Here is a 20,504-nt window from a genome sequence, read left to right on the forward strand (position 1 = left end):
GATGGGAAAGGTTATAAATAAAAAAAGTCTGTATTGAGATATCCATTTAATGAGGTTTCAAGGGTATAATTTCCCTTTTCTTCAGATTAAACAAGTGCAATACAATCATCGACATATCTATGAGTATAATAAATCGGTATGTAAAAGGAAAAATGTTTGTTGATGATTTGATTGCACTTGTACCAATAGATAACATAACTCAAAATTTAGATTTAAAACTTAAAAACCCTTATACCATTTTCCTAAAAAGTGGTTACTTTTTTCAGAAATTTTTATTAACCCAACTATTGAGAACCACTGTGTGGCTTATGGTAGTTTATTAGCAGTTAATTTTTTTATTAAACAAAATGGAGATGTTGGCGCGTGGGCGTTTTGAAAGTTTTTCTAAATTGTGGCTAACATGTTCATTTGTGTGTGAAGTTCGTATTCCGGTCCTGATAAAAAAAATGTTTTTTTTCCGTAAAATTTAATAACAAAACACAAACTGAAATAGAAGAATAACGTAGTAGATCAAGAAATTAATTTACCTCTGCTGTTTTGTCAATAATATTAAAATTTACGCTAATTTTTATAATTCTAATTCAGCGGTTCTCAAAATTTGGGACTTTTTGGGAAAACTATGTACTTTTGATTTACATAAATTTTGCTTAATCGATTTGTCTTGCCATTCTCTATCTACCTTTAAATTTTTGCTAAACAATTCCCTAAAACGCTTTATAATAATTTTTATCCTAGACTTTTTACAGTTGAAGTTTCCATTAACAATCGTATTAATTTTTTTGCCACCACTTTAATTTTTAAGAACAATCGTCTAGTTCTTTGATTTTTACAAAAAAGAAAGAGCTTCCAACAAATATTTAAACTTTATGTCTTATCATCCACATCATCAAATAATGCCTAATATTAAAAATTTTGTTCATCAACTTGATATAATTTCTCATTCTGATTTCAAAGTCAAAAACTTATGTGAATGTAGAGAAAAATTGTTAACATCTACCCTGTTCACTTAAAAAGCAACGTAATTTTTCAAAAATCTAACAATAATATTAATAAAAATAAAAAAAGAAATAAACTTCTAAGTAATAATAATATAAATAAAAACATCTTTGTCAGTTTTCCTTTCGAAGCCAATTTAAAATCTAAAATTTAATCATCAACTAACAATTTAAACATTACACCAGCTTAGAAACCTATTAATACGTGATTTGTTATTTAGCAAAGTTAGAGACCAAAATGATGGACATTCTTTTAATTATAACAACATCATTTTTTGTATAATAAACCAAATTAAGTTAAAAGGTTAATTTTAGAAAATTTGTAAATCAAATGTTTTGACAATGTTAACATCCAAACCGACATAGATAAAATAGGTAACAGTTGTAATAATATAATAAAAAATAATAATCAGCGTCGCAAATCAATTATTTTATTTATTTATAAGTATGTATTATGTTAATTTGTCCTTTGTACTATTTTATTAATATAGTGTTGTTTTTACATTTTAATTTGTTATACTGTTCATTGACTATATTGCTATTTCAATATATTTTTAAATTATATTATGCCATTTTATTTATTACTATTTATTATGTATTTCAATTGACTATCATTTCGATGATTTAAATTTATTTTTTATTGTTATTTATTGTTTGTATTGATTTTCGCTGCATTTGTGTGAAGAAATCATAAAACCCCCTCTTTCTTTTTAATATTTAACTGTTCAACCTTCAGCTTTGTCTTCCTTCCAACACTCAAGTGTGTCAAAGTCTTTGTATTACGTATGTTTATTAAATTATTATATTTTTAGTTACATTATTATTTGTAGACTTGATTAATCTGAAGAAAACAGAAATTATACAATATACTCTTTTTTATTTATCACCTTTTTCATATATCAATATTGAGTCAAGAAACTAACAAGTTCTTATTTTTTGTAGAATATGCATATTTTGGCCGCCATGGGGCCGCCCGGCGGCGGCAGAAACGTGATTTCTGAGCGTCTTTTGAGCATCTTCAACGTGATTAACATCACATTCCCTGATGAAACCAACATTTTGCGAATCTATGGTACCATGCTTGGGCAACATTTGGCCGATTTCAACGAAGTCGTGAAAATTGTCGGTCGGGAAATTACCGAAACCACCATAGATTTGTACAATAATGTGACGGCGAAAATGCTACCAACTCCGACAAAAATTCATTACCTTTTCAATTTGCGAGACATTTCGAGAATCTTTCAGGGCCTGTTGAGGGCGCATAAGGAATACCACGATAACAGGACTGCACTTTTGAGATTGTGGATCCATGAGTGTTTTAGAGTGTTTTCTGACCGGCTTATAGACGACAAGTAGGTTTAAAACTTGAAGCAATTTTTTTCAATGATTTGTTTAGAGACCGCGAATGGTTTCTCACCCAAATGGGGGATCAACTGGGCAAACATTTCGAATCCACGTTTCACAGTATCTGTCCCAAAAATAAAATCCCGATTTTTACCGATTTTGTCAACCCGTATCGAATTTACGAAGACTTGGTTGATGTTGCAACTTTACGCAAGTTTCTAGAAGTCCAGATGGAAGAATATAACGTTTCACCAGGGGTTGTTAAAATGGATCTAGTACTGTTTGAGGACGCCATGGAGCATATTTGTCGAATTGAAAGGGTTGTCTCGCAACCCAGGGGTAATATGCTCTTGGTCGGAATAGGTACTCAGTTACTCATAAAAGTAAACTTGATAAAAACATTCTTCACAGGCGGTAGCGGAAGACAATCGCTGTCTCGTATAGCTTCGTATATTTGTGAATACAGTACTTATCAAATTTCTGTAACTAGAAGTTACAAAGCTCCAGAGTTTCGTGAAGATTTAAAAACTTTGTATATGATTACGGGGGTTGATAACAAGGCGACCACTTTCCTTTTCAACGATACTCAAATCACAGACGAAAGTTTTCTCGAAATTATCAATAATATGCTGAGTAGTGGAGAAGTTGCAAATTTGTATAAACCAGACGAGTTTGAAGACGTAAGCTATTTTTTCTAAACTCTTCCTGTCTTTAGTTTTTTTACTTTTTCCATTTTCTTCGTCTTAACATATTCTTCTTTAATTTTTTATATCCCGTCCCATTTTTGAGTTTTTCGTTGTAATTAAATGTTTGCTTTGTTTGGCTGTGAGGCTGTGCTCCCTTAAAATTGTTAAATTGCTCTTTTTGCAATTTTTATTTTATCTTTTTTTGTTTGTTTTTTCTTGATTATTTCTCATTATTTTTTATTCTTTTTGTTTAATGCTTGCTTTCTAAAAAAGTTGCAAATACTTATCTATTTAAGAATTATTATTAATTCTTAATTAATACTAATTAATAATTTAATTAATAATTAAAATTATTAATAATTATTATTAATTAATAAAATTAATAATTAATTCATTAATTAATTAATAAAAAATTATTAAATCAATTAATTAATTATTAAAAATAATTAATAATTTACCGGGTTGGAGGAGACGCGTTTTTTTAAGTTGATTCTTATGAAAAATTTTCTGCTGACTTCGTATCCGAAGTTCGATTTTCGTCTGTTTGGAATTGCGTTCATAAAAAATACGTTTTTGTGAAAATTTTTGAAAGACTTGAAATTGTTCAAATTCGTCGTATCTTTCTTTGGATAAAGCTATAAATTTCATTTTTTTTGCAAAAAATTTCTCAGTGAATGTGGATTTAAACAATTAGGCACAAGTTTTAGTTTTGACAAAAAAAACTTAGAAAATTGCAATTTTCTTGTAATGTTTTTATTTGTAGTGAAATTTTCGAGATGAGAGAATTTTTATCTTAAAAGACAGGTCTATACCTAATCGAGATGAGATAAAGTTAATAGCTTAAATAAGTTTTTGATGCAAGAAATAATTTGATTTTTTTAACACTCAGCAAGTTATTCCACTTAAAGTGGCAATGCTGCGTATTTCCCTTTGTACTCGTAGTTTTGCCCAATTTTCTCAGTTTTCTTTTCTCAAAACTAAAACTTGTGTATTTGCGTTAAAGACTACATTCATTGAGCAATCAGTTGCAAAAAGAAGTTTGTAGCTTTATCCAGAAGGAAGATATGACCAATTTTAAGTTTTTTCAAAAAATTCCACAAAAACTGTCTTTTCCATGGTCAAGGGAAAACCAAATCAAAAAACTAACTTTAGAAATGAATTCAGCAAAAAGTTTTGCATAAGAATAAGTGTTCAGTAAACATGTGCCTTATTGAGATAATTTATCCCCAACGAATATGCATGTGCGACATTGACAGTACTGCAAGTTTGTTTTAAGAGTTTTACGAGTTAACGACTGAAAATTTTAAATTAAAACATAAGCCACTTTATTCCTAAGAGTCCACTACAGGGCCAAAAGTATGTCATTTTTTCTTTAACACTCACTGTTGAAGGGAAATAATGTTCAAAAAAACACAATTTTTTTTAGTTTTTAGAATTTTTTTTCTGAATTAAATAAAGCACTAATAGGATTTTAAAACACCTTCTCCCCTACAACCCGAGTAGAAGAATGTAATCTGTAAACGATTTTCAAAAACGTTACATACAACGGCTGTAACATCAAAGAAAATGGCTGAAATTCGACGCTTTTTAACTCCCCCTTAAACACTTCCATCTACCACAGCTGTTTTAATTCTTTGTTATTTTCTGAGACTTAAAGACTTTATTTTTGTGCTTCCACTTGTGTTCTTTTTAAATCAGGATTTTTTATTTTTGGATTTGTTTCAACACAACCGTCGAAACGTTTCTTAAATAGTCTCCTGATACACATTTTTTATTATCTGACACTTTTCCAGATTAAATCAAAATTAGCTAACGCTGCAAAAAAAGCCGGCGTCTTCCCGACATCTGAAGCCATGTACAACTTTTTAATAAAGCGAGTTCGTGCCAATTTACACATAATTATTTGTATGAGTCCTATTGGAGACGCTTTCCGGAACAGATTACGCCAGTACCCTGCTCTAGTAAACTGTACAACAATCGACTGGTTTTGCGAGTGGCCGAAAGTGGCCTTACTTGAAGTCGCAAATAAATACATCACTGACGTAAACTTTGTCCAAACTATAACTGGTGAAGTTTTGGTAACGTTTCCCAAACATTTATTTTCACCATAACGGAAATTTAAATTAGGGAAAACGACGAGCTTCTGTCCTATTGTCAAGTCAAGACAGACTACGTGAAGCCGTGGCTTCGACTTTTGCCACAATCCACGATTCTGTGGCTAAATGCGCCAGAAGAATGGCAATCGAGATGAAGAGACACAGCTATGTTACTCCAACGAATTATTTGGAGCTAGTTGCCGGCTATAAAAAGTCAGTTTCGTTGGAAAACATTAGCTCGTAGTTATAAACATTTCCAGAATGCTTCAAGAGAAACGCGACGAAGTCTCAGCGCAAGCCAACAAACTGCGAAACGGGTTGTGGAAAATCGAGGACTGTCGCAACAAAGTCCAGTCGATGTCGATCGAACTGGAGGAAGCCCAAGTCAAAGTGGCGGAGTTCCAGCAGCAGTGCGACGAATATTTGGTCATTATCGTGGCTCAGAGAAAACAGGCCGACGAGCAGCAGAAGGAAGTGACCCAGAAAAGCATCAAAATCAGGGAGGACGAAGTCCAGTGCCAAAAACTGGCCGACGTTGCGCAGGCCGATTTGGACGAAGCCATGCCAGCGCTCGAGGAAGCCATCCGAGCCCTTGACTCGTTGAGCAAAAAGGACATCAGCGAGATGAAATCGTACGGAAAACCGCCGGCAAAAGTGGAAATGGTCATGGAAGCTATCATGATTTTGAAACAAGTCGAGCCGACTTGGGCCGAATCCAAGCGGCAATTGGGCGAAATCAACTTTCTCAAAGACTTGAAAGACTTTGATAAGAATCACATTTCAGATCGGACGCTTAAAAAAGTGGCTAATTACACGCAAAATCCCGAATTTATTCCAGAAAAAGTCGGGACTGTGTCATTTGCGGCGAAAAGTTTGTGTCAGTGGGTCATTGCAATTGAAAAATATGCCAGAGTTTGGAAGTAAATTATCGTTGTTTGGGTTTGAAGTAGTTTTAAATTTTTGCTTAGGATTGTGGAGCCGAAACAGATGAAATTTGACGAGGCTATGGCGTCTCTGAGGGAGAAACAGGCGATGTTGGCCGAGGCCCAGGCCAAGTTGGCCGAGTTGAATATCATGTTGGCGAGACTTCAGAAGGAGTATGAGGAGAAGTTGGAGCAGAAGGAGGAGTTAAATCGAAAGGTAACACTTATGTTTATACAAATAGGTGCATTAACTATAGCATACGTTTAAACAATTCTAGAAAAATAATAAAAAGTTCCCTCTCAGTTAGTCGTAGCAGTATAAAGAAGTAATTTCTTAAAATATAAGTTCCTCTACTCTTTCACGCCAATGACGCTGAAAATTACTACAATAATCGTCAACATTAAATTTTAAAGTTGTGTTTTATATCCAGAAAGCTAAAAAATTGATCTGGCAACAGTAAAAAAATTCCATAGTTGCTAATGTAAGCTTATGCGTTCTCTTGTATACACCGTGTATGTACAGTCACTAAAAATAAAAATGATCCGTCCATGTTCGAACGCCTACAATTCATAAATCTTCATTGATCTGAGATGGTAAACTAGTTTTGAAAGAAGTTCATTGTTTTCATTTATCATCCTTTAAGATTATTGAGAATTTTTTTTGAGGTTTTTTTGTTTGAAAAAGTTGATTAGGCCAAACTACAACAAAAAATCAAGTTTGCTTGCAACGTTTCGATACGCTAAAAAAAGGTTAAAAAATTAAATTCGTTAGTGTGTTTGCAAATTTAATTTAACAAATTAAATACAAATTGATGTTAAATGTTTTAACTTGTTCTATCCGGTGTAATTTTGTGTAATGAATAATGATTTTTAAATCAGATACTCATTTATTTTTAAAAATTTGGTTAAATAACATCTACAAAAATAAGTCAAAATTGGTGGTATTTTAATCGCTTCAGTTCATTTTTGTTCGAAATTGTATCAAATAAAAAAATACATTAAAAAAATAAAAAAAAATCTTGTTATTTCAAGCTTCCTTTCTGAAAAATCACAAAGTTTGATTGGTTTTTTATTTAATTTTTCTTATTTTGCTCGATTTAGCTCCGGTTTGAACAAGAAATTAAGTGTACAAATATTTTTCAAAACAAATTGTGGCCAAAAGTGTTGTTAAACTCAGTTTTTTTGCGAGAGAACACCAAAAAAGTACCGAGTTAACTAAATTCAACCACATTTTCCAGTCAGAAACCTAATTACTTAGCAAAATTTCGTTAAAAGTAAGCCGTCAAATCACCACAATAGGTCAAAAATGATACAGTTTTTGTATTTTTCTAGAGTTCAAGCACATTTGTTGAAAAACAATTTTTTTTCAGTTAATTTCGCTAACGCTGACAGGAAAATCACGAAAATTGATCCAAACTGATGTTTCTTTAGCTTATGTTGCTTTAGAACTTTACTTTGCAAGATCATATCAAAGCTTTGTTTGATTTGTTTCACTCGATTTAGTTGGTTTTTGAGCAACATTTTTAAAAAATAGCCCGAAAATTAATTTTTGGTTGAAAAATGTATTTATTTTTATATTTTTCTAACAAATAAACGCGTGTTTAAAGTTATATTCTCAGTTTGAAACAGAGTGAAAAGCCACAAAATTTAGTCTAAAAAGTCTTTTTTTTTTCATTTTCTAAATATTTTGACAGGTTTACTGCCAGGAATTAAAAAACAAACCGAAACTTCACTCACGTAGACCGAAAATTGTGTAAATTCTGCCTTTTTTCGAAATTTCTAAACACATTTTTGACATAAAATCACAGCTTTTCTAAGAAAAACTTCGTTAAAAGTAGATAAAGATTAGATTATTTTAACAAGTTTTTAATCAGGTCTTAATTTATTGTGCAAACTTTTTTACAATCAATTCTGGTCTGATCGAATTAAGTCGATTTTAGTCAAAAAATAATATTACTTCTGCCTTTTTTGAGCATTTAAACATATATTAGAACTAAAATCTCAGTTTTTTTTTTGCTAATAAAGTTCGTGAAATTACCAATTTGAGCAAGTTTCGTTAAACAGACCTAGCAGATTTTTTTTTGAAAAAATGACCAAAAATTAAACATAAATAAACTTAAATAAACTGAGCTAAAAAAATCACCTAGGAAATTGAGTAAAAACTCAAAATAGTTTTAACGACTTTAAGGTAAATCGGACATTTTATTCCACGAATGGATTTTCAAACCACGAGTGAGAACGAAATTGATTTAAATTTGTTAAAAATAATCTGACGTCTTGTATTGAGAAATACCAAACAGTTGTCAACACACTCTTACTCAGGAAAAAAATCGTAAATTTTGACAGTGTCGACGAATAAATTAATAATACAGACTGATTATTTCAGACAAATTGTCAAAAATAAGTCAAAAAAAATGAATTCTCAATTTTGTTCATTAATTCGAAATAGTATTCTAAACAAAATAAAATAAAAATCCGTGTTTTATTGTGTTTGTTAGGAGATACGGCAAATTTTAAACGCACATTAAGAAAGCTTATTTAGTTTCAAGAAAGTTCAATTAAAGTTAATTGCGCTGTTAAAAGTTAACAAGGCTAATGAACCAACCCGATTGCTTCAATTTGGCCACGTGATCAGTAAATCACGCATTAAATTGAATTAATGACGCTTCTAAAAACAGAATGCGAAATTAATATTTAATTCAAGATTAAACTAATTTGCATTAAGTTGCCATTTAAAATGCATTGACAAATAATGTCAAGTAAATCTCTAATTAAATTTTAATTGCAATTAAAATGTCCTGTAAACCGGCTCTTAGACTTATTTTCCAAAAACCGAACAAGTAATTAAATTTGCGAACAAGCTAACGCAACTATTATTTTTTTTTTGACTTTCTCTCAAAGTATCGAAAGGTCGCGACGAATTTGAAAATTGTTTTACTCATCATTTGTTCTAACCAACCATCTCCGACAAAAATGTTTAATTATTTCAAAAAACGATAAACAAAATGTCAAACTTCTCTGAAAACTACAAAAAAATAATTATGATTTATGACAGGAGCTGTTTGCGGTCAAGGCTTAGTATATGGACGGGTTATTTTCATTTTAATTGACAAGGAGGTAGTAAATTTGCTACCTCTGAACTATTGCTTTTGACAACACATTTAATAACTTTTGGGAAAATTAGGCCGAGTTGTTGAAAATCAAGCTCGAAAGGGCCTACATTTTGGTCGAGTGCCTGGCCGGGGAGAAGACCCGATGGGAAGAAACCGTCGCCAAGCTTGACATTTCGTTCGACTGTTTGCCGGGTGACTGTCTTCTAGCCACAGCATTTCTCTCTTACTTAGGCCCCTACGTGTCGAACTACCGCGAAGAACTGATGGAAATGTGGAAAAACGAAGTCGCAACTTTGGAAATTCCCTACAGCACCAACTTCGAAATAATCTCCTTTCTAACCGATCCGACAACGGTGCGCGAATGGAACTTGCAAGGGCTCCCGGCCGACGGTTTCAGCACCGAAAACGGAATCATCGTAACGACGGGCCAAAGATGGCCCCTCGTAATCGACCCCCAATGCCAGGCCCAAAAATGGATCAAGAACATGGAAGCCGTCAACAACCTCAAAGTTGTAGATTTCGGAATGCACAGCTATATGAAAATTCTAGAAGACGCCGTTCAAAACGGCAAACCTGTCCTGCTCCAAAACATCCTCGAAACGATGGACCCCTCCCTGAACTCGATTCTGGCCAAAGCTGTAGTCAAGCAAGGCGGCATGAATTTGATAAAAATCGACGATAAGATGGTGTCGTACAACGACGATTTCCGCTTTTTCATTACGACGAAACTGACGAATCCGCATTACCCGCCTGAGATTTCGACCAAAACGACTTTGGTCAATTTTGCCGTCAAGGAGCAAGGGCTGGAGGCCCAGCTTTTGGGGATTGTTGTACGAAAAGAGAGGCCACAGTTGGAGGAGCAGAAAGATAAGCTTGTGACGGCGATTGCCAAGGGAAAACGACAATTGATCGATTTGGAAAATGAACTTTTAAGGCTACTGAATGAGACTAGAGGCTCGCTGTTGGAAGACGCCGAATTGTTTAATACTTTGCAAACGTCCAAAGCGACGTCGATTGCCGTTGCAAAGAGTTTGGAAACAGCAGAAACGACGGAAGTGCAGATTGACATGGCGAGAGAGGTAATTTTCGATCAAAGTAACTCGACTCTAGTTTGTCCCAAAACAGGGTTATAGACCATGTGCCGAGCGGGCTTCAATTTTGTTCTTTGTTTTGAACGATTTAGGGCGTATTGACCCAATGTATCAGTTTGCGTTAGATTCGTACATATTTTTGTTCGAAAAGTCGATTCAAAACAGTACGAAAAGCCAAATTCTGTCTGAGAGAATCATGGAGCTGAACGACTATCACACGTATTCCGTTTACAGGTAGAAAAATTTTGTTCCGATTTTTGGTAATTGTTTTCTTTGAAGAAATACATGCCGTACGCTTTTTGAGCACCATAAGCTCATGTTTTCGTTCCACATGTGTGTCAAAATATTGGAAAATATGGGCAAAGTGGTCAAGGCCGAGTACAATTTTCTGTTGAGGGGTGGCGTGGTTCTTGATAAGGAAAACCAAATGGATAATCCCTGTGCGGCTTGGTTGTCTGATGAAGGGTGGGATAATATAACCGAACTGGACAAAATCGCGGGATTTCACGGGATTATCGACACTTTTGAGCAATATCCCAGGGAATGGCACGCATGGTACACCCACACGGAGCCAGAAACTTTACCCTTAATCGGTTTGTTTTAACCCAATTTTTTATTTATTTTTATTTTATTTCTTACTAATCTATTATCGCCAAATATTGTGTTAGATCCGGAATAATCATAATGAATGATGGTCACAATTCCCTTACGGAATTATGAAACCTTAATTCCCTCCAACCAGTTTTCTTCAATCTTTCAAATCATTCCTTTTTGTGCATTGTTTTAGACTTTGCTGGAACAATACGTATTTCCTTCGTTTTTTTTGCAATTCGCCGAGATGTTACTTTTTTAACTCACTTTTATAAAGCTACAATTTTTTTTATAAAAAATACTGTCAAAAATTCCAAAAGTTTTAATTTTGGTGAGTTTTGATGATATGTAATTTAATGTAAAATTTTTATCACCAAATCTTCGTAACTATCCGTTGGAAGTAAACCTGTATTCAGGTGGCGCTACATATGGTGGCGGCAATTGTGTGTTTAGTTTTTGAGTATATTGTTTTTTTTAATTCAAAATGCATCTGAGAAGTTTTATTTTATTACGAAAATTATAAATACAATTAAAATATAAATAAAAAGTGGCAAATATAAAAATTATATTACTTTCAGATGATTTACAACATATGCATAATTTCAGACACAATAAGTTATTTTACTGAACGTTTCTGGATGAAACATCAGAGAATATTAGAATTGAAGTACTGGAAATTCTTTTTTGTGTGTCTGTACTAATCTTCTTCACTTCCGTTTCTGCTCAAAATTTATTTGCTCTTTAATTTTTTAATTTCGGGTCTTATGTAATGGTGCTTTCGCTAAAGAATTATTGTAAATTAAGAGAAATTGTAAATTTGTATGCCGAGACACATTTTATCAAATCCTTAACTTTTATTACGCTACTAACGAATAATTGTGAGATGTGAAAAAAGTTAGTGAAATAATGTTTTGCAATTAGTGGAGCACTGATATCTACAAGAGCAAATCTTGCTATAAGATGCACGTCGAAGCAAATTTGGACATAAAGAAGCGGGTTTAATTTAATATTCAACTTTAACAAAAATTTTCAAATTTGACAGAAAAAAACTGTAATTACCTCTAAATACAAATATCATGTTCGTCAATGTTCGGTTTTATGTTTTATCGATAATATTCAATGTCCGACAGTAGCGTCACCTCTATAGGGGTTACAACAAATGACAAAGATATAAATTATAAATTATAATACAAAAGAGTGACAGAGATAGTACGGACAACTTTTCATATGAAGTCGGCCGTCTGTATTAGTCTGATTTTAGTAAGAAATAAAATTATTTATCACAGAAATTACTGGGTCTTAATAACTTTGGGTAACATACTGACCCTTGGGCCTACCGGCAGTAAACTCGTTGCCTGCGGTTATTAAAGGCATTGGCAACTTATTTTGCCTGTTTTATGTTTCAACGGAAATTGATGTCGATCTATTAATACCAGTGGGTTCTTTTAAAAATTTCCTGAGATAAGAAATAAGAAGATAATCACTTCAGAAGAAAGAAATCGTGTCGTCACAATTACCTCTCATTATAGCATCCTCTTATCACTGAACTCTCTCAAATACCAAAAACCTGATATTTAAACATTTTTCACACATCTTTCACAAAATCAAAAATTAACTACTTTTTCGACTAACTTCTATTCTAAATTTTGTCTTGAACTTCGTGAAAACATCTGGGACATTTTGTCAAGTTTTGATAAACTCTGACAGTGTCACACTTAAAAATCACTTATTGGACCAAATGCTCGAAAGGCAGTTATGACGTCATAATTTCAACTTTAAATTAAAATAACTTGAGTTAGAAATCAAATACAGAAAAACGGTTTTCACCTCTGTAATAAGCGGTTTCGGTGCTATCATTTAAGACAAAGTTGTTTTTTAAGTTGCCAATACCTTTATGACCCTTATGCATCTTATAATTCCCTTGGTATACAAGGTGAATTTCATAGTTTTGCATACATTTTAAGGGGTGATAGTAGAGCTCAAAAGAATGATGAGAACTCCACTAAGCGTCAAAAAATGCAATGTAAACGAAATTTACCTATTTTGAGTACTCTATTCCGAAATCTACATGGCTATTAGCCAGTAGTACTTGAAGACATCAAATTCGGTGGTATCTTCAACATGATGCAAAATTTTTACCTATTATATTTTTTTTAATATAAAGACACTTTTTTCTATTAGTTTTGCTAATATTAGCTAAATTTTTTTAATGCAGTGCAATAGGTTTTGAAGAACTAATCTCAAAGATCATATTTTTTTCAATTTTCGTTGGTAAAGTTTAAAACTGCTCCGTCAATTTAAATTTATTCACTGACTAAAACCCTCTTATATCTCAGAAACTATTAAAAACATTCGGATAAAACAAGTTGAGTTGTTTTGACTTCTTTTGAGCTCTACTAACACCCCTTAAAATAATATGTGGAAAGATTGTATAAATAACTATCAATTCAGCTGAATGGAACGAAATCTGTAACAACTTCCAAAAAATGCTCTTCATCCGATCGCTCCGCCAAGACCGAATGTCTTTCTGCATCACAAATTTCATAATCAACCAATTGGGATCCAAGTTCGTGGAGCCCCCAGTTTTGGATATCAAAGCCGTACTGGAGGAATCTGTGGCCCAGACTCCTTTAATTTTCGTTTTATCGCCCGGCGTAGACCCCACTACGGCTCTGATGCAACTGGCCGAAAGTGCCGGAATGATGGGAGCGTTCCAGTCCCTGAGTCTGGGCCAAGGACAATCGCCGATTGCAACAAGGTGATAAAATTGCAGTTTCGGCAATTTTTGACCCACAATTTCAGAATGATTCAAAGGGGGGCCAAAGAGGGCCATTGGGTCTTCCTAGCCAACTGTCACTTGTCTCTAAGTTGGATGCCACAACTCGACAAAATCGTCGAAACTTTACAAACGGGAAAAATCAATCCCAGGTTCAGGCTGTGGCTGAGTTCCAGTCCCCATCCCGAATTTCCCATCTCCATTCTTCAAGCCGGAATGAAAATGACGACAGAGCCGCCAAAGGCACACAAAATCAAATTTTCCGAACACGTTTTATGAATTTTCTTGACAGGGTTTGAGGGCCAATTTGACAAGACTGTACCAACTGATCACAGAAGAACAGTTTAGCGTATGCCAGTGTCAGGAGAAATACAAGAAATTGCTGTTTAGTTTGTGTTTCTTCCATGCGATTCTGCTAGAAAGGAAAAAGTTCCAGCAGTTGGGCTGGAACGTAATTTACAGTTTCAACGATTCGGATTTCGAAGTTTCGGAAAATCTATTAACGATTTATTTGGACGAATACGAAAATACGCCTTGGGATGCTCTCAAATACTTAATTGCAGGTGTGAATTATGGTGGTCATGTGACCGATGATTGGGACAGGAGGCTCCTATTGACTTACATAAACCAGTATTTCTGTGACGACGTTTTAAACATCCCATACCACAGGTATGTTTTTTTTTCTAATATGCCATCAGACTTCAATTTTCATTTATTTTGTTCTTTGAAGATTATCGTCATTACCAACATATTACATACCTCGAGATGGTTCTCTTCAAACTTATCAAGACTATGTCCGACTTCTACCAACCATTGATCGACCAGAAGCATTCGGCCAACATCCAAACGCCGATATAACGTCTCTAATCACAGAAAGCAGAATGTTTTGTGAGACTTTAATGTCTCTCGAAATTCAAAGTTCATCGGGCGAAAGCGAATCACAAGAAGATAAAGTTTCGCAATTAGCAGCTGAAGTCTTATCGAAAATACCAAACCCTATCGATTACGAAACAACCGAAAAATTAATCGGTGTCGATAAAAAACCACTAGATGTGGTCCTCCTCCAAGAAATTTTAAGGTATAATACGTTATTGGTTGACATAAGGACATCACTGGACGAGTTACAAAAAGGAATCAAAGGTTTAGTCGTAATGTCGTCACAGTTGGAGGAAATTTTTACGTGTATTTTTGAAGGACGAGTTCCTTCCGATTGGCTTAAAGGTATTATACCGGGTGTTCTTTTATACCTACGTTTAGCCAATTGCAAATTATTTAATTTTTATATAATTTAAATTTGCACTTTCGTCTTGAAAAGTAGGTTGGTTATACGGATATCTAAAGGTTAGGATATGAAACGACTAGGGCTGGAAAAAGTATTGATACTTCTATAAAGTACCGATACCTGACCAAGTATCGGGTGTCGATACCGACTAAAATGATGTACCGAATATCGATACCTCCGATACTTATAGATCGATATCTATACTTGAGACTTCGATAATTTCGATACCACGATACTTGTGATACCTCGCTGCCAGAACACCTTCAATACCACAATTCTTGCAAAACTATCAATACATCACTGCCACGACAGTAATTCCGATCCGTCCGAACGGATGTATTATGTTGAAGGTATATATTATAGCATTCCAGTTGGTATATTTTATATGGAGGGTCACTTTGTACATAAGTTAACTGCCTCACAATAGGTTTATTACCAGACCCGTGCCACCAACCCAAAATTTGCATTTATTATTATGGTTTTCTCTGTTAGCGAACCGTTCCAGTGCCCCTAATTCTTAGAGTCAAAATATTTTACTGGGGCCAAATAACCTTATTCGACTGGGAATACAATATTATTATGTATTAGGTCTAAGGCCTAACTACACCGGTGTGGGTTAAAATTTAAGCTCTGCTTAAGCCTGTCAAGTGAACTGCACCGTAAATAAGTGCAACTTAAAATTGTATAAAGCTTGGTTTAAACTAAACCGTAAAATAAAGACGAAGGCGGAAGGAAAACCTGGATTGGATGATAGCATGGGCGATGAAAAAGAGTTAAATTGACAGAAAATGGTCAAATTTTAGCCATATAACAATAAAGTTATTGTTTTTTGAAATAATAATTATCACACTAAATTATGAAACTTTTTTAATCGTTTTTTATTGTCTTATTAAATAACATCGTTGAACACAAAAGTAAGATTTATCAATTAACTAAAAAAACGTCTATATAGCAGCACTGAACTGATTTTTTTAATTTCAATTCTTTTAACTGAATATGTAATTTCACAGACTTTTTCATCAATTTGAGTTCATCCAACATTAGCTCGAATTCTTTTTTCTCCTTCTCGAATTCTAAGTTGTAACTTAGAATACTACTTTAAACTGGTATGAACTTTTAGGCATCTTCCATATCACACTTTTTTTCCAAATAATTTTGAATTAGCAGACTGATTCAAATTTGTTGGTTTATTCTCGTAGTTTGTAGAAATTCCAATTTTGAATTTTGAAATTGTTGTGATGTAGATGATTGTTCAAGATGAAAATTCTGGGACAATGCTTTTTCGCCTTCGAAATCAAAAGTTTTTGTTTTTTTTTTATAAAATCATGGGTTAGTGTGGTAGAATAAGCTTTTTTTTGTTATTGGGTTCAATTTTGAGAAGTCCATATTCAAGATGAAGGTTCGGTGAAGGCCTAACCTTCACCTTGAATAAGCTTTTTTCTTTTTGGTCTGAAAGATTATTACGTTTGCATTTTACTTTTTGTTGGTACATTACCACATATAAACAGGAAAGCTTACACATTTAGCTCTATTTCTGGCCTCAGTCTTCACTCATCACTGCAGCTAAACTTGTTTTTAAATAAAATTGACTCAAAGTTAAAAACTTAAATAAGTACTCACTAATTTCAATTTTGTTGAATTATTTTACTCTTGATAGTAAAACAAAAAGAAAATCCGTAAAATTTTCAAGTATTTGTAAATTATTGACAACAAATTGACGACATTTGGCGGATTAAATTAACTAACAGATAAAATGTCACGGTGCAGCTTGACTTATTTAAACAGCACTTTTATCCGTAAGCCTAGTTTTGTTAAGCGTTATTCATAAGCCGAACCGGGGCACTTAGGCCTAAGAAATTTATACTAAGATTTTTGTATTCATCGATTAATTTGAAAGACGATTTTGCGGTTGCCATAAATCAAGAAGACACTTATCTTTTATCAGCTTATCACTATCAGTCTAAACACTATTTTCCAAAATTATTAATTATTATTTCTTCCTTAATTATATCATTAGTATTACTTAAAAATGGCTGACACTTCAATGATTCAGTAACACAGTTTTCGGTTCACTGATACCAGAACTGATACCATAAAACTGTCGACACCTTGATACTGCGATACCACGATACTTTGGATACCACAATACTTTCGATTCCTCGATACTTCCGATACCTCGATACCAACGATACTTTGGAGGTATCGATACGTTGTTTCAGTGTCTTTTAACGTCTTTGGGGCCTAAACTGTTGACGATATAGATATGGTCTCCCGAACTTTAATTTAATTCTCTACAAATTGCTTCCTAACAATTGTCTTATATCTTTAACCGTATTCGGAGCGTTTTGATAAATACGGGACGAAGTATATATTTTAAATTTTAAATAATTTTTTTCCATGTTTCTTATGAAAATGTTAATCAGTTTTTCTCAATCTGTTAAGAGTGCAAAGCTCAATATTTTTGCATTTTTTTCCAAGTAATTAGTGAATTGGTTGGATTTAAATTAATTTAAAACGATTTGGCGCCGAGGCGGTAACGCTCGAAGCGCTCTCACTTTTACTCCGCCGTACTATTCTCTTGGCTACAGAAAATTCTGCGATTTCCTAAGCTATAGTCTGCCGTAGTCGGTTATTTGGCCCTAATTTGGCCATATATTATTATTTTAACTTGTTGTTTTCCTAGCTTATGCATCATTGAAACTCTTGGGCTCTTGGACACGCGATTTAATAGCAAGAGTCGAACATTTCGAGACATGGGCGAGCACAACCCACCCCCCTATGTTCTTCTGGCTGTCGGCTTACACCTTCCCGACGGGGTTTCTGACAGCCGTTTTGCAGACCACAGCCCGAGCCAACGAAGTCCCCATCGATACGCTGAGTTGGGAGTTTACCGTCATAACCGTCGACGAAAGCCAACTGATCGAGCGTCCCGAAAACGGGGTTTATGTCAAAGGGATGTTCCTCGAAGGAGCGGGTTGGGACAGGAAGAATGCGTGCTTGATTGAACCCCAGCCGATGCAACTGGTATGCGCCATGCCAGTGATTCATTTCAAGCCGCAGGAGGTGCTGAAGAAGAAGACACGAGGTTGGGGTTGAAGTGGTGGTTTTGTAAAGTTACCTTTTGGTTGCAGGGTTGTATTCGTGTCCGTGTTATTATTTCCCGATCAGGACGGGGGCGCCGAATAGGCCGGCGTTTGTTGTTGCAGTTGATTTGAAGAGCGGGGCTGAAAATGCCGATTTTTGGATCAAGAGGGGAACGGCCCTGCTCCTTAGTTTGTCGAATTAAGTTTTGTAATTTATACTGTTATTAAAATAAAGTTTTAAAAACTGAAAATGTATCTATTTTGGACACATTTTGAGAAATTTTGACATTTGGCCACCTGCACCAGACCAATTTTACGAGTAAACATCACTATGGCACATGGTCACTGTGGTGATAGATTCATTGTTGTAAATATGATGCGATGACACAAAAGCATGTTGCATTCATTCTCATATATGATTCTGGCGCTAATACGGCAATCACAGACTGGACACGAATTAAATCCAACTGTGCCTGCCACATGCATATTCTTAAACAAACTTCGTAAAAATCACCAATCACCACAAAACACGAGTAAGAATCAATTTTAGAAACATCAAACTGTAGAAAGACAAAGTCACTGATACACTCCATTTCATTAATAGCAGGATTTGTTACAAGAAATGCCTATTTCTGTTAGAATATGTTATTCATGTCCATGTGTTTGTGACAGTTAATCATTTAAAAATATTTTTTAATGTTGCTCAAAAGGTTGATTCTTGTTGATAAATCAAAGACTGTTATATTTACAAATTCAATTTAATTATGTATTTCAATTTCTAATTTATTCGCGTTGTAACACTGGCTCTTCAAAGATGTGTTTCTTTTCGCTTCAGACCAATTTTTGTCCCTATTAATAAAGTCATAAACACAAGTTGATCCTTTCATTAGTTTTGGGATGGTTTTGGGCAAGAATAATGACTAATAAATTTGTCTGGACACTATTTCCACATTGAGCGGCTGTTAAGGCAATAAAAACTCTTCCAAATACTCTTTAAAAAAATCACGTTTTGAGTTGTTTTAATCTGTCAAAATCGAATTGGATGTATTGCAGTCCCTTTGGTTTCCATTAGCCAGCACATTAAAATCAATCTAAATTAGGCACTCGTGTAGTTGCCAAGGATACTTCGTTATGCATAAAAATTGAGTAGCTAAAAACAAAAAAAAACTTTCTCCAAGTTCTTTCTTAAATTCTACTCTGCTTCTTTTCAAAACTCATTTCTAGTCTCGTTTACAATTTTTTCAGATTAGATCTAAAATGTAATCTTCTGTAGATTATTTTATAAATCCATTTTTAGATTCGTTAATACATTCTTCTCTAAACTATACTTAGAAATTATTTTGTAGACTGTATTCAAATTCTTTTCATAAATACTTATAATTAGTAATTACTTAAATTACTTAAACATTCTTCAGTTTAGAATTCTTCCAAATGATTCTTGCTTCTGTAATCTTCGTTAGATGATTTTATTCCAGATTCTTTATGAATTCTCTTCTAGACGCTTCTCTATAATAGTTTTCTAAACACATTTACTCAAGATTATTTTATATACTCTTCTGTCTTCTACATTCTCCAAATTCTTATAGATTCTTCTTTACGTCTTTCCACTTTTTTCATTTATACAGCAGTTTCATTTCTTTTGCGTTCATTACCTAGTGTAATTTCGCTCTTCAAACAATGTTACTCGCTTAAAGCGACTTTAAGAAACTACATCTTTCAGTTTCGTTTGGAAGTTATCCAAATTATTTTTTATCTTTGTTTTTGTACCATTTTCTTAATATTGCTTAAGATTCTTCTCTGATGCTTTCTAAAGCTGTCTGTATATTCTATATTCTTTATATTCTGTATTCTTTCGATTACTTTACAAATCCACCTTTGAATTCATTTATAAATTCTTGTCTGGGTTCTTCTTTCGAATTCTTCTGTAGACTGTATTTGAAATTCTTCTAGAAACAATTCTACATTCTCCAAATTCCATTTGAGGTTTCACTCTAAATCTTGTCAAAATCCTTCTACAGTTTCGTTTACTATGTTGTCTCTTGGATAACGACCAGGTGTAAAGTTGGTTGGTACTCCATGCCTAGTTTTTTTAGTGTACCGGCTGGTAGTACTAATACAGATTATAATTATAAATATTACATGAGATCGAAATTGTTCTGAATTATGGTATGTACTTATTAATTCATTTTAAAAATTTGGCACTTGGCAAGAGCGCAGTAAGGAACTGAACAGAACTGGTTATTATTTATTAAAACAAAGTATCTATTAGTCATGGTACCCTGTTTTTGAACCAGTTTCACAACTTCACAAATTTAATTCTTGGTTAGTGTGATAGGGTATGACAAACCCCAAAAAATTTCAAATGCTTATTATTTTTTAACGTCGCTGCTGGTTGATCTTGGATGTACAGTACCTTCGGCTACAACTTTGTTAAGTAATTTAACCTATTAATTTGAGACGGAGTCCAATATCTTTAGAAAATGCAGTTTCATCTTTGTGCTCTTACAACGTTTTGTTTGTATCA

At 33.7% G+C, this 20,504-nt stretch overlaps 1 protein-coding gene across 1 annotated transcript in view; it reads left to right on the forward strand.

The window, feature by feature from the left end:
- LOC655704 (dynein axonemal heavy chain 2) overlaps nucleotides 1-18,183 on the forward strand; it is a 41,867-nt gene extending 23,684 nt beyond the window's left edge. Inside the window, exons 26-41 of the mRNA XM_064354742.1 lie at nucleotides 1,938-2,347; nucleotides 2,392-2,702; nucleotides 2,751-3,019; nucleotides 4,819-5,103; nucleotides 5,153-5,334; nucleotides 5,382-6,041; nucleotides 6,090-6,261; nucleotides 9,229-10,236; nucleotides 10,283-10,482; nucleotides 10,528-10,841; nucleotides 13,291-13,597; nucleotides 13,642-13,858; nucleotides 13,908-14,284; nucleotides 14,346-14,836; nucleotides 17,581-17,982; nucleotides 18,029-18,183. Coding sequence (XP_064210812.1) covers nucleotides 1,938-2,347; nucleotides 2,392-2,702; nucleotides 2,751-3,019; nucleotides 4,819-5,103; nucleotides 5,153-5,334; nucleotides 5,382-6,041; nucleotides 6,090-6,261; nucleotides 9,229-10,236; nucleotides 10,283-10,482; nucleotides 10,528-10,841; nucleotides 13,291-13,597; nucleotides 13,642-13,858; nucleotides 13,908-14,284; nucleotides 14,346-14,836; nucleotides 17,581-17,982; nucleotides 18,029-18,183 — 5,760 coding nt within the window. The remainder of the gene's footprint in view (nucleotides 1-1,937; nucleotides 2,348-2,391; nucleotides 2,703-2,750; nucleotides 3,020-4,818; nucleotides 5,104-5,152; nucleotides 5,335-5,381; nucleotides 6,042-6,089; nucleotides 6,262-9,228; nucleotides 10,237-10,282; nucleotides 10,483-10,527; nucleotides 10,842-13,290; nucleotides 13,598-13,641; nucleotides 13,859-13,907; nucleotides 14,285-14,345; nucleotides 14,837-17,580; nucleotides 17,983-18,028) is intronic.
- Nucleotides 18,184-20,504: the final 2,321 nt, after the last annotated feature.

The sequence above is a fragment of the Tribolium castaneum genome, chromosome 2 (genome assembly GCF_031307605.1).
Source record: "Tribolium castaneum strain GA2 chromosome 2, icTriCast1.1, whole genome shotgun sequence".
NCBI lineage: Eukaryota > Metazoa > Arthropoda > Insecta > Coleoptera > Tenebrionidae > Tribolium > Tribolium castaneum.